Below are 13,152 nucleotides of genomic sequence, written 5' to 3' on the forward strand. Positions count from 1 at the left end.
AAGTGCTCAGAACATGTGGGACAGAAGTGACGAAGAGGCTGAGAGCAAGAAGAAGAACTGCAGGAAAGAAGGGCGTGGCTATATGATGTCACCAGGAGGGTGTGACCTCACCACGCCAACTCGGTGGGCTCCGGCAGCACCGGCGAGCCAGGAAACCCCAGACTAATGAGAAGGCCTGAGCAGCCTGCAGCTTTGTTCCTCTGAGAAGTTATTCTGGGCGATTTGTAGCTAAACAACAGTGGAAACCACTAGTTACAGAGTCAGGGAGCCTTTTTGTTTCATCCATCATCAGATCAGAGGGAATCATATAAATCTACCTTAACTGCAAGCTCTCCGCTGTGCCCACAAAGGTCAGGCAAGACTGTGATGCTGGAGCTTTATTTAGCCCAGATATATCATCTTTAACCCTTTTATCCTTCAGGTTATTCCAGCAGAGCCGTATTCCCTCATTATTCCCATTACCGATTATTGTTGGCAGCAGTTTGTCCAACAGAAACCAAACTAAGCCTTCAAACTCCCAACCTGACATTTAAAGTGACAAATAAAGCCAAACATACTCAAGCTTCCCATCAGAGGAACCTAATGAAACCACAGTATTCACATTTCAGACGCCGGCACCAGTGAAGTCTTTGCTCGTCACGTACTTTGGTCAGTTACAAGTCTGCACATTATCTGTGAAATGTTTCCAACTGATTTAAAGAAGTCAACAACTAAACGAGCAGTAACTGATGCTGTATATGTAAACAGTTTGCTACAAATGACTGATTTTTCAGTGCATTTTATTATTTTTCATTGGGGCCTAGTCTAAAAACTAAAGCGTATGTACATATATGTCCTGTGACCCTTATATCCAGGACTCTGAGCTGCTTTTCCAACTGGCAAACCCGACATTATAATAATGACAACCTTGAGAAACCTCAGCAGTGAGTTTTGGGGAGCTACCGAGCTCTAAAAATATTTTTGCCATAAGTGCAGAGCCGTTTCCAGGATCAGCTCTCCTTATAGAAGCCATCAGCAGCCCCACCACAGGCGCTGTCCTCAGGTCTGTTGTTACAGCGAGCTGAGGCCCGCCTGCTGGAAGTAAAAGCAGCACTGCTAATTTGTGAATGCGAAGCTATTCTGATCTCTGGTGACCTCAGGAGGAAAAGAAGGCGGAGCTTCTGAGACATGATACGGCCACAAACTTACCAGATTTCATATGAGTAAATCTCAAGTGTGGATTTATCCAGCCTTCATGTGTTCTCACACCACCAATCATAACTGTGACAGGATCTTCTCACAGCCGCTCATAATGGCCGAGACTCTGTTTTTAGCCAGAGGTGGAAAAAGCTGCATCAGTACAACAGATCTGACTTTAGGTCGGGAACAGCAGGAAAACGGGAGGCTGGGTGGGTTCCAAAGCAGCTTGCAACTGTATGCACGCTAAACTGCAAACGGTGAGCTTCACTCGTCACTGGTCTGCGTAAATTAATGATGTAAGTTTGGTAAATATTAGGAGCAAAAGTTGCCTCTATCAGGGAACTACTGTTGAAGGGATTTGGTTCGTTGTTACGAATTTTTGAAGGACGAATTATTTGTTCACATCAGATCGGGTCTCTCTTTTCTGCAGGCATCTTCACTTCTGAATCTGATTTTTCAAATTCAGTTCAATCTTTAACTGTTAACAGATTTCTCTGTAGGGCTTCCCAAGGTTTTTCTTTCGGGGTTTTAGGGGACAGTACACATTAATCAAGAGACAGAAAATGCTAATGTTTTAGCAGCTAATTCATACCCACAGAGTCGACCTAAAATTCACAAGTTATTTAAAACAAACAAACAAAAACAGCCACACAAACAGTCCCTCAGTTTCCCACCAAAATGTAATCTACAATAAGACGTCCGAATGAACTTTTCTGGAATTCAAATCAGTTTTTGTGTAGTTCTGCTAAAAAAAACAAACAAAAAAAAAACAAACCCACACAAATGTCACTGGTGTTGCTGTGCTGCTTGTGTGATTACTGCCTGTATACAGGAAACCTGGAAATTAACAATTTGTACTTCTTATTCCTCAAAGCAAATGTTTTTAATGCGTTTGTGGTTATATAAGATTCAAACGTTAACTCATGAATCATTTTACTAAAAATATATACATGTTCATATGTCACGTTTCAGTCCGAGTCTCTGATTGGTTAGTTGTGTCCCATGTGATGGAGGAAGCTCTTTGGTTAAGATGAAGGGTTTTGCTGACCCTGAACGCTCAAACAAGAAACTGTCCAGAACATTAAACAGTTAGCGGTGATAGTGTTTAAGTCACTTACACACTAATGTTAATGATATTATTGATGCTTCAGGAATCATTAAAGTTGTATTAATGTGTGAAGATGTAATGCAATGACTTATTTTCTGCAGTAACAACAGTTTACAGAGAAAATCCCAGCAGGGAACCAGGCAATGCTAACGTCCAGGTTAGCCTACAAAAGACGTCTGTACACATCATCCTGACAGAAACAAGTCCAGCTGTGTGCAGCTGGTTCAGGCTGAGCTAATTCTACTGGACCATCATGTTTCATGGACACAGTCAGCAACTCATTAAACTCAGACTCAAGTGTTTGCTGGGATGTGAGCCGGTGTTACAGGACAACTCACTCCAAACACAAACCTGCGTTCACTCGTGTCTGTGCTGGTTTTACACGTAAGTGACAAGTCTCCACGTATTTTTTTGAACTTATGCAAGTTTTATGCTGGGCCCTGATTGGCTCTAAGCCAGCTGTGATGTCACATGATGCTGCACAGTGTGGCGTCCTACCTGGAAGCGCGGCAGATCTGAGGGCTTGAAGTCGTTGGGTGAGCAGCCGCACCAGTCCACGATGTGCTTGTACTGGCACTTACATCCCAGTTTGCGGTTCCAGTTGGTGAGCCTCAGGTTGTTGTCCACCATGGTCTCGCAGTGGGCGCTGTTCTCCAGCACGGTGTGGAAAAAGGACTGGAGGAGGGAGAGGTACGTGTATCAGTCATCATCGTTTGGCTGTTTTATGCATTTAATGCAGAAAAAAACCAAAATCTCATTTTGCTTTTTGACTTATCAAATATATAAAAAGATTGTGATGATAAAGAGACTCATGTAAAAAATTAGAAGTGTTTCAGGTTTTTCAAATATTCCTAAAGTGAAATAAAACTGAAATATTGCCTCATTTTCAGAGAACAGACTTGGAGGATGTCCCGGGATCGTTTCTGCTGGAATACTTTTTTCTTGTTAAAATGACAGACTCTGCATCGGCGTGGCGTGTCTGAAGAGTTCTATACATGTGTGTGCGTGTGCGTTACCTCGGCGGGCAGCAGCGTGTAGGCGTAGAAACGCTTCATGCTGCCGACCAGCTCGTCCCTGGAGTTGACCACATAATCCACAAAGCGCCTGTTGAGCAGGAACCAATCAGAGCCTCCATCCACAGAAATGCCCTCTGGGATCTTTCGATCTCCAAGACGCCACATGTGGGTGTCGCACTCGTAGAAGAGACGGTCCAGGCCCTGTTTACGGATGAAACTGAGAGGACGCTTACGATTACTCAGCCTGAAGCGTGCTGTAATGAGGCCCTAATAATGACACCTTTTAACCTTTAATGTTATTTATTTTACTTAATGCAGAGTAGACCAGTTTTTATTGATCTATTATTGATTTATTGATCAGTCTATTCTCTGTCTGAAATCCCGTTTCAGCTCCCATCAGCTATTCTGTGATTCAAAGGCTGGAGGATGAGGGGCAGCAGCCAGTGCTAACCCTAACAGAGTGCGGTGTTTAGCCCACATGTTGTATTTATGTCTGTTTTAATATGATATTTCATATCAGCATCTGACACTGCGACACACACAGGCTTATGTAAAGAACCTGAAAGCGAGCAGTGTTTCCTTCACATAGATTTCCTTTCTGTGAATCCAGCCAAAGATGTTTCAGTGGAACTGCGCTGGCCCCTCGAGGGCTTTCCAGGAACCGAGCTTTGGTTAACTTGGATATAATTTTGGGATCGTTTTCTCGAAGCGCAGGAGCATTTCCAAGAATCTCCCCGCTTTACGCTCACAAACGCAGAGAGCTTCAAATCGTTGTTCCATGAATCCACGATTCAGGTTCAGCGGCTCGGACCGCAGCCCAACGTTACGCTGAGTTATTGTGCAGCTTGTTTTTCACTTCATTGCACTGTTTTAATAAAGGCCCGTGGGGCACGCATGCCTTACCGTGCGTTGTCTCTGCCGTGAGATTTGATGAAGTTCATGCTGCGGTATTTGGACAGGAAAGCCACCAGCTGCTCGTTGGTCCTGAGGAGAGACGACAGCTGTGAATCATCAGATCAGACTCCATCTGACCGGGAGGTGTGGGTCACAGAAACAAACACACCCGGCCCCATGCTGCGAACGCTGCTGTGACTTATGTGTTTGGACCTGAGTATCAACAGTTTCAGTCTGTTTATGTCTAGAAGACGAGCAGTTTGACAGCAACAAGGTTTATAATGTTCATGTTGTGATGTAACCATGAGCTTCAGTGCTGCTGTTCAGAACGTAATATTAGGACAACTACGGCAAAGATGAAGATGAAACGCATCAGGTCAGAGCTGTAAAATGAAACGTCTGCTGGTTTTAAATCCCTGTTGTTAGCAAACAGTTTAACAAATCTCGGTTAAACGCAGAGCTCTGATCTCAACATCGTGGAAGTTAGTCTGCCGTGACGAAAGGGGAACAGGAAAATATATCAGATATACAAAAACCTAAAACCAAACCTGGATTAAACAAGTCTAACGTGAGTCTGAAGCACATCAGCTGGAGCTTCATCCAAAACAGAGTCTAGGTGTTTGTTTTTACAGTTACAGTAAAAGCTGGTGTGTGAAAAGTTACCGTAATTAACTAAAATAATATAAAAGCGATCAGAAACAACAGCGTGCTCTCACAAAGATAAAAGACGGTTCATTTTGTCAAGTGTTACTCTTTAAAATTACTCTAAATATCCTCCGTTAGAAAATAAAAACACTTTTAAACAGCAGCAGTCCTAATCCAGGCTCACCAGGTGTAATAATAACAGCCCACCTGTCATGTGACCCCAACTTTAAACTATTCATAGGACTATTTTTGAAAGCATCCAGACTTCAGCTGCTCATATCACCAAATCAGACGACACTGAAACAACACTGCAAGAAGTTTTCATTCTTCTATTTCATCCATCGAGCAAATTTTTATCTTCTAGAGCTGATTTATTGTGTTTTCTTCTCATCTACTCTCTACACTCTGTTGTATTTAGTAACTGTTTATTTGGCTTTGTTGCACTTTTTGACCCATTTTACTTTATAGTTCTATATTCAGCCTTCACATGGTGTTCAATTGTTTTTTATTTAGATTTTTACTGACTGCGATCATGTATTTCATTTTACTTTATTTTTCTATTTAATTCTTTTGTGTAATTTTTACCTCAGTAGAGTTATTTTCTCATAATGAGCTGTTCTACTTTCCTTGGGGGGATTAAAATAAAAATAAGTATGTTATTTTATTTCAGTCTCCCATTATGTAATAATTCATTCATATCTGATCCTGACATGATGTCGTGAGCCTTTGGCCTCCTGAAGAACACAAACAACACCAAACCAAACATTTAGGTGTCTGATGAGGACTTTAATTCCTTTGACGGCCGTACGTCTAAGCAGGATGCTGTTGCTGACGCAGGATGCGGCTCTTGTTGTAAACTGTGCAAAAACAATCTTCCATTTAGGGGAATCGAGGTGATGCTGCGTGGCTGTTTTTTGGGACAGCTGCCCCAGTTTGTTTACTTCCTCTTCCAGGCGAGGGGAAGCATCTCGGCTTCAGCGCGAGGCCTGAAGCTGAGACGCTCACAACGACTCTCCCAGCATGCACAGCATGAGCATGAGCCGAGCTGCAGACAGGACAGCAGACGCACAGATCGCTTTGATTACAGCTGATTACAGTCGTTAAGACGAACCGCAGGCGTGCATGTGTGCATTTGTGGCCGTGTTTGTGTTGCTGCTGTGCAGAGGCACAGCAATCTATAGCTGGTCGTATATCACCAAAGATTTCTCACATGTACAGATTATATTTACAGATGTGTTAGCTGAGGAATAATTTCACTTTTTGACAGCTGGTGGTCGTTAAGTGACGTTTAGCTAAGAAACAAACAAACCTGGAAACAGGCGTGGACGCACGGAAGCAGAACTTGTATCTTGGGGCTGCTGTGAATTCGGATGCTTTGACATCTGTTAGGGCTGAAACTGTTTTGTTCCCTTCGTGTTGAGACGCATGAACTCGTGTTTCTTTGCTGACTCACTGTTTATATGCACCAACCTTTTTTTCTACATAATGTGACCTTAACTATAAATCAATCATTTTAGGAGGAAACTCAACAATAACAGAAGAGTTTCATGTCATAGTCTTATTGTTTTCTTTCATTTGTTTCTTAAATGTATGAACGACACATTTGTAACATAAACAGCTGGAAAATCATCAGTTTGTATTTAGCTCCTAATCTGAGCTGATCACAGTTACTGGGTTGGTACATCTGTCAAACTGGCCTGCAGTGGTGAGTACATGGACAAAACACTAAAATCATCTTTTTCTCTTATTTTGTCCAAGAACAAAGATAAAAACATGATCCCACAGAGCAGTGCTGTGTCTCTTCCTTCGGTGAGGCCTCTGGCCCACAGCTGGCCCACAGCTGGCCCCAATTATTCATGGAAACATACCTTTATCTTTTTAAAAAACAAGAACCTGTTTGCCACAATCTACATGCAAACACTACGCTTGTTTTAAAAAACATCTGATTAGGTTTTTGCCTGCAGATAGACGGGCCGTCCATGACTCCCTGCAGTGTGCCAACGTTCAACACACACGTGCAAAGACAGCGTGACGGCGAAAGCTGAAAGAACTGCATACATTAAGTTTATTTCACCTTCCTGCTCAGCTGGATGAGGGCGTTCCCCTCTCTGCTAAATCGGATTTTTCCACAGCCTCTGTTGTTTAGCCGTCATCTCGTTGTCAGAACAATATAGTCTTATTCTGCCAGTGTTCATCAGGACCAGCGATCAATAAACTCATTCCCTACTTATCCACATCTCCCAAAACCTTTCCTCACCCCTGCTCCAGACTCTGGACACTTCATGGCACCACAAACTCCACAGTGGATCTTAAGACTGACGAGAAAACAGGTCTCGAATCTGCTGATCTGTGACCTTTCTGATGGTTTTATGGTCTCAATCTCCAGTTTCAGGTCTGATTAAATTCAAAATGATGTAATCTTTATGAATTATGATCCACATTAGGGTCCAAGAATCAGATTATGCTTTTGGGCGGGTCTAGTTATGACAGACATGTTGCAAACATCCAAGCATGTTGCACAAACACTCTGCTTACGAGGGGCAGCCAATCAGAAGGTGGTTTGCTTTAAGTGGGCGGGGCTAGAAGATGAGTTGAGGAGCTGCACAAAGAACCGTGAGAAGATAAACGAGGAGCTGCGACTCATTCAAAGCACCTCTCGTAGAGTCCAAGAATAATATATAGTGTGACGGGTTCACGTTGAGCTCCTCTCTGTCCCGATTAACTGAACGTCCTCCTCACAGAGCGGACTTCCTGACGCGCCCTCCTGCTGTGCTCATGCACATTTCTGTTGCTTTAACAGTTTAAGAGTTGAAAACTGCAGAGACTGATCTGCAGTCTTACCGTTTAGCCATTTGGAAGAAACGTTTGAATGTTTAAGTGAAGAAAGAGAAAGCTGTGTGACCCCCTCTCCCCAGAGAGCCGCCATCGCTCATGACGTCACAGCTATCGATGGATGCTGTGGTGCTAACGCTGCAGCTGTGTTATGGATTTTAGCCAGAAGCATGTTCAAACCATCGCTGTTATGGAGGACAGCAGGCCGGTGCTCGTGAGCTCACGAGGACAGAACGATGGGAAAGAAAAAAGACTGAAAGATGAACACGTGTCATCAGTCTGGAGCTCTCCACAGAAACTGCTTCGTTTAGATGAACGCTGGCTTTAAACAGTCAGCATTACGACTCCAGGTCTGATTTGGGGAAGTAAATAAATTTGATTGCATCTGTGAGGCTTTTAGCTCTCGGTCCAGACTCCAGGGTGTGGAAATCTGAAAACGCCACTTTGCTGTTTCACTGTGTACAAAGTAAACAATGACCTCAGCTGCTCAGCCGTCCACCAGTAAAGTTTAAACAACCTTCAGTCACCTTTAACTTTCCATTTAAAAGCTAATATCAGAGTAGCCTCAGGCCTTTCAGGGTGACAGCTCTCTCTTTGCTTTTCCACGTACGGTTTGTTTATGTTTGGATTTCTGCTGTGTGTGACTTAATTAGTTCATGTATAGTTTATATTTCTATTAAAACAGCAAACTAACCGCTGGAGGTAATACAACAAATGACTTACATCCTGAGAGGAAAGCAGGACGGAAACTTTCATGGATTTTATCAAAGAAAATGATCGATGCATTACAAACGCTGTGTCTTCTTCCCTCACAGAGAAGAATGTCATTAGCGAGGGCCGCAGCCACATGCTAATGACATGTTGGTGTGCTGCGAGCGTGCACGCCATCGTGCTATTTGCCTGCACTGTTGTGCTCATGTTGTGGACCGTGGCCGGTCACTGCTCAGAGCCAATCTGTTTTCACAGATTATAAAAGCGGGAAAATGAATAAAAGCTCACTTGAATGTGAAGACTGATTCTTATTTTGTCTCTTTCTGTTAACGACCAAAGGACAGATTATCTTTAAATAAACGTTAAAGAAAATTTGGTTTCTCTCTTTTTCAGACTATTATCTGTACACCATAGATATGGTCCTGTGGGACAATTCCACCAGAGCGGCAGATCCTGAAAGACTCAGACCAGCCACGCCACATCAAAGTAGACGTGGAAACTACCTGCGTTTCTGTGTCTACATCACTAAATGAGTTTCGGTCATGCAGCTGAACAAGTGTACCTAATAACTTGGCTTTTATATTTATATACACGTACAAATACTGTTATGCTGTTTGATGCCGTTTTTATTCTTCTCGATATATAGTGTCATAGAGAGGCGTTATAGGTCTCAGGAACAGAAGCTCCACCCACCTGCTGCGCCGACCCTCTGTTTATGAGGGGCAGCCAATAAGAAGAAAGCTATGATATGCCTCTGTCACACAGGCACATACAAAATGCCTGTGGATGCGATGGATGGAGCTAAAACCAATTAGAACAACTGTGTGATGTAGCTCTGAATGCCAAAACATTAAGAACAGGCTTGAGTGGAAATGTGAGCTCTGAGATTCGTCTGCTTCCAGGGTTGAACTCTGGTTTAAAACTTTAAGTCATTCATAAATATTTACAAGAAATAAGAATGTGGATCAGATAAACACTTACTCAGAAAGAGCACAAAGACACTGGCTATTGATTCGTCTGCATGCATACTTTTCTCTTAAGATTTGCACCTAATTTTGGACTCTGTGGAAACTGATTAGGTCACAATGAAACCTGATAAACTTAAACCAACATCCTGGCTGAGGTGCATTAAAGTGCAGTAGAGCTGATTCCTTTCACACGTCACCCATCTGTGACCCTCTGACATCCCCAAAGCCAGCTCACACCTGCTCCTAAATTGCTAGAAGACCTGCCTGAGGCGTTTACTCAGGAAGGCGAGAAGCAGCTGGATCTCATCTTGCTTCACATCCCTGCACCAGTTCAAACACACCGATGAGCCAAAACGTATCCTCCACCGGCCTCTTTATGTAACCTCGTTACTGCTTCACATAATTCAGGACTTCTGCTGATCACTGCCGATCGATTCAAACCGAGACACGGGACAGCCAAGAAGAAATGCTCCGCTTCACAGCTGCAGGCTCACGGCTCGCTCTGGTTTACAGTCGTATAGATCAAGTTACCAATAAACCACAAGAGCATCAACTCAAACAAACAAGGCCCACAGGACTGGGCAGATTAGTGGCTGTTAGCTGACATGAGTGGCACAGCTTCCACAGCCATCTGTACTACGAAGCAAGCTCAACGTACGCAGGTTATCTTCTCTACCTGCGGTACAGTCGGGAAGCTACACCTGCAGCCGAGGAAGTACGAGGAAGGAAGAAGCCAGCAAGAAACACTGGCAGAAAGAAATGTGTCAGTTAACAGATTATCAGCATCACAGCTCATAGGAAGATCTGACTGTAATTACAACTCTGTACGCTGCCATTGTGTTCTTTAAACAGAGGATTTCAAATGATGACTGACAGTGTCAGGCTTTTACATTCAGGAGCAAACCAACTCCAAACCAGGAAGTAGCCTGACTTACAAATTTTATAAAAGGTCGTCACGTAATGACCTTTTAGAGCAACTTTAGGTCTGACACATCTTCCAGCATTGGTGGTACTGTTGCTCATGGGATTAAATGGTGAGCAGGTAGTTTTGGAAAAGCTATTAAAACCTCATTTCACCAACTTCAGTCTATTTTAAACAGATCTGTGGTGTTTTATCCACCAAAGGCTGTTTGTTTTTCTGCAAACGGACCTTTTCTTACATCACCAGAATCAGTCAGATCACATTTGCAAACTCGACATAAACTACATGAACTACAGGCACTTTCAGCTGGGGCTCATCTTCACACTGTAATCACATCAAGAAACACGTTTTAATATCAGGTGTAAACTTCAGCTCAGGCTCTTACCTGATGGGGTAGTCTGCAGCGCTGAGATTGATGAAGAAGTCCCAGGACCAGTCGGCCATGCTGAGGATGTCCTCCATGCTGCGTAGGTACATGGTCAACAGGCTGGCCCCGCCCCAGATGGTGGCCATCCTCCAGGGAGTCACCCGCACGTTTGGATACCGGCTGGCCAGAGACACCACCTCTCTGTGGAGGTAGTTGGACCTCTGAGAGAGGGAAAGGATCACAATTAAGAAATATGACAGCGGTGATAGGCTCCACCCCCCCGGGATCCACTGGAGATGGATTTTTTTCAGCAGTTCAAACACTTTTGTTACTGTGGACATCGACAGAGCTTCAAAACTGCTTTCTCAACCATTCCACAGGATTTATAAAGCTCACTATAAACGCACATTTAGCTCCATTTTTCAGACTGTGAAATCAAGGGTGTCGGACTCGTCCCAAGAGATGTGGACTGGGCGTCATGCTGCCGGCTTTATAGTCACTGCTGCTAAATGCTTTGGTGCAGGTTTAAATGAGGGAACAAGAAACGTTGCCTAAAAGTGGCGTGTTACGATGTAAAAGTCTGATTATGAGCCGGTTAATGCTGCACAAAGTTTTAAAGCTTCTCAGCTGAAGACGTGAAGAAAATAACAGATTCAGATAAAGTGACGGCCCGGCGGTGGGGGCGCTCGCTAGGACTGTGGACAGCCTTGCAACAGAGCGTGCACAGACTCATGGGACTGTTAGTGTTATTTATTCAACCTTTATTGTAGCAGGAAGTCCCACAGAGATGGAAATCTGTTTCCCCTGGGAGACCTGTTTGAGGCTGAAGCCACGCAAACTCTCAACATAATAAAAATGCAACAGATACAATTTATAGTGGAGCTTACACAACATGATCTAAACCAGCAACAGCAGTCTTAAGATGACACAGTCTCTGCATTCTTTACATCAGAAACCTGTTTAAGTTCAGATGTTTTGCAGGATTAGTGTTATTAAGTATAGAAAACGCTGTGACGCTCCATCATTACTACAGTTTGTGTTTGTTCTCTGATCGTTGTCTTAATTACGACAGTGTTAAGTTCAGGTAGCAATGAGCTACTGATGACTGAGGCGACTGTGCTGACGTTCATTGACTGTAACTGTTCTTTAAAGCTGCAGTGTGTCCAAGTCCTGCTGCAGAAGTGAGATCTCTGTCCCAGTGTCGGCATTCATTATTTTAAATTATTAATTACGTTTTGTTCCCTGTGTTATTCTTTCCTGCCTTTTTAAAACCACACATTTTAATGAGTTTGACGTCTCAGCGTAGCAGAGCGGGATTCCCGCCTCGTTCCGCCTACGGGTTTGTCTTGAAGCGTGACTTTTTTATTAAGTTCATCTAAAAGAAATGTGACGAGAATTAAAAGCACCAAGGCTGAAACAACAAACCGAGCAGAGACGTGCTTCCAAAAGCAGTTTAACCTGAAGTTAAAACAAATCAGACCTTTACCAACCCAGCACACTCGATCACACAAACAGGAAGTACCTGAGCAAAAGAACAGATCCTCCCTAACAGATCATTTGAAGCCGGTCTCAAACTTTCTCCAGCTTTTAAGTGAAAAAATTTAATATTTATAAATTAAAATTAAGATATTGCAAAAAAATCCTGCTCTGGGCGACGGTCAGCAGTCCTACCTGGTCCACGTGGATGTAGTAGTAGTGTGAGGTGTGGTAGATTGCTTTGAAGAGACGCTGGAACTGACGCGAGGCTCGGCCGTGGACGACCAGGACGAAGGCGATCCGTACAGGCGGAGAAGCATCGGAGGCGTCCTCGTCCCACTGTACGTTCACATTAGCTTTACCTGGACAGGAGGAGGTCTGTTAACATCTCACTGATAAATCCATGAATCTCTGCCTGTGTGAAAAGTGTTCCTCCCGTCCACTTCACACTAGCAGGTGAGTTTCATGGTCTTATGAATAATAGTCCTTTTTTAGCAATTAGTAACAAACAAAATCCATCCTCCTGCTTCTCTGCTTTTTGATGCTAAGATGGTTCAATTCAGACAGGTAAGGTAAAGAGGGCTGTGTTTAACTGTCAGTCATACAAAGATAGACCCCAAAAATACCAATATGGATCTGGAAATAAGCAGAACGTTTCCTTTTTAAGACATCAGCGTCACTTCTAAGCCCATTCCTCACTCCAGTTCTTCACTTCCGCCTTTCCTAGTCATGCCGTCTGCAGCTGGTCGAGCCCAATCTTGTACATACAAACGCTCTGACATCCTAATGCCTCCTCATCATCCCGCCGGCCTTGGCTTGCTTGGCTTTAATTAGTGACCTTTTTGGGCCGTGGAGCATGCTGGGATTGGAGTTTGAGGGGGGAATGACAGTAATCAGGCGGCTGAGTCGAACGCAGAGGCAGAGATGCGTCAAATACGCCCAGGGACGTGCACAGAAACACCAAACTCCTTAAAAGACCGAACGCATGCCCGGCAATCTGAAACCAAACCCCTGCCCGGCTTCACTCTGAGGAT

General features: G+C 43.7%; 1 protein-coding gene and 1 long non-coding RNA gene across 3 annotated transcripts in view; one reads left to right on the forward strand and one right to left on the reverse strand.

Moving 5' to 3' along the window:
- The window catches only part of LOC113020195 (xylosyltransferase 1-like), a 39,342-nt gene that overhangs the window by 12,721 nt on the left and 13,469 nt on the right, over nucleotides 1-13,152 (reverse strand). For both annotated transcript variants that reach the window (XM_026163958.2, XM_080300079.1), the window contains exons 3-7: nucleotides 12,314-12,480; nucleotides 10,661-10,863; nucleotides 4,207-4,287; nucleotides 3,304-3,520; nucleotides 2,786-2,962 (exon numbers count right to left, since the gene is read on the reverse strand). In XM_026163958.2, coding sequence (XP_026019743.2) covers nucleotides 2,786-2,962; nucleotides 3,304-3,520; nucleotides 4,207-4,287; nucleotides 10,661-10,863; nucleotides 12,314-12,480 — 845 coding nt within the window. The remainder of the gene's footprint in view (nucleotides 1-2,785; nucleotides 2,963-3,303; nucleotides 3,521-4,206; nucleotides 4,288-10,660; nucleotides 10,864-12,313; nucleotides 12,481-13,152) is intronic.
- On the forward strand, nucleotides 2,842-4,222 carry LOC145428223 (uncharacterized). The gene is made up of 2 exons (XR_013908455.1): nucleotides 2,842-2,977; nucleotides 3,178-4,222. It is a non-coding gene; the product is annotated as an uncharacterized LOC145428223 (long non-coding RNA).

The sequence above is a fragment of the Astatotilapia calliptera genome, chromosome 4, assembly GCF_964374335.1.
Source record: "Astatotilapia calliptera chromosome 4, fAstCal68.1, whole genome shotgun sequence".
Taxonomy (NCBI): domain Eukaryota; kingdom Metazoa; phylum Chordata; class Actinopteri; order Cichliformes; family Cichlidae; genus Astatotilapia; species Astatotilapia calliptera.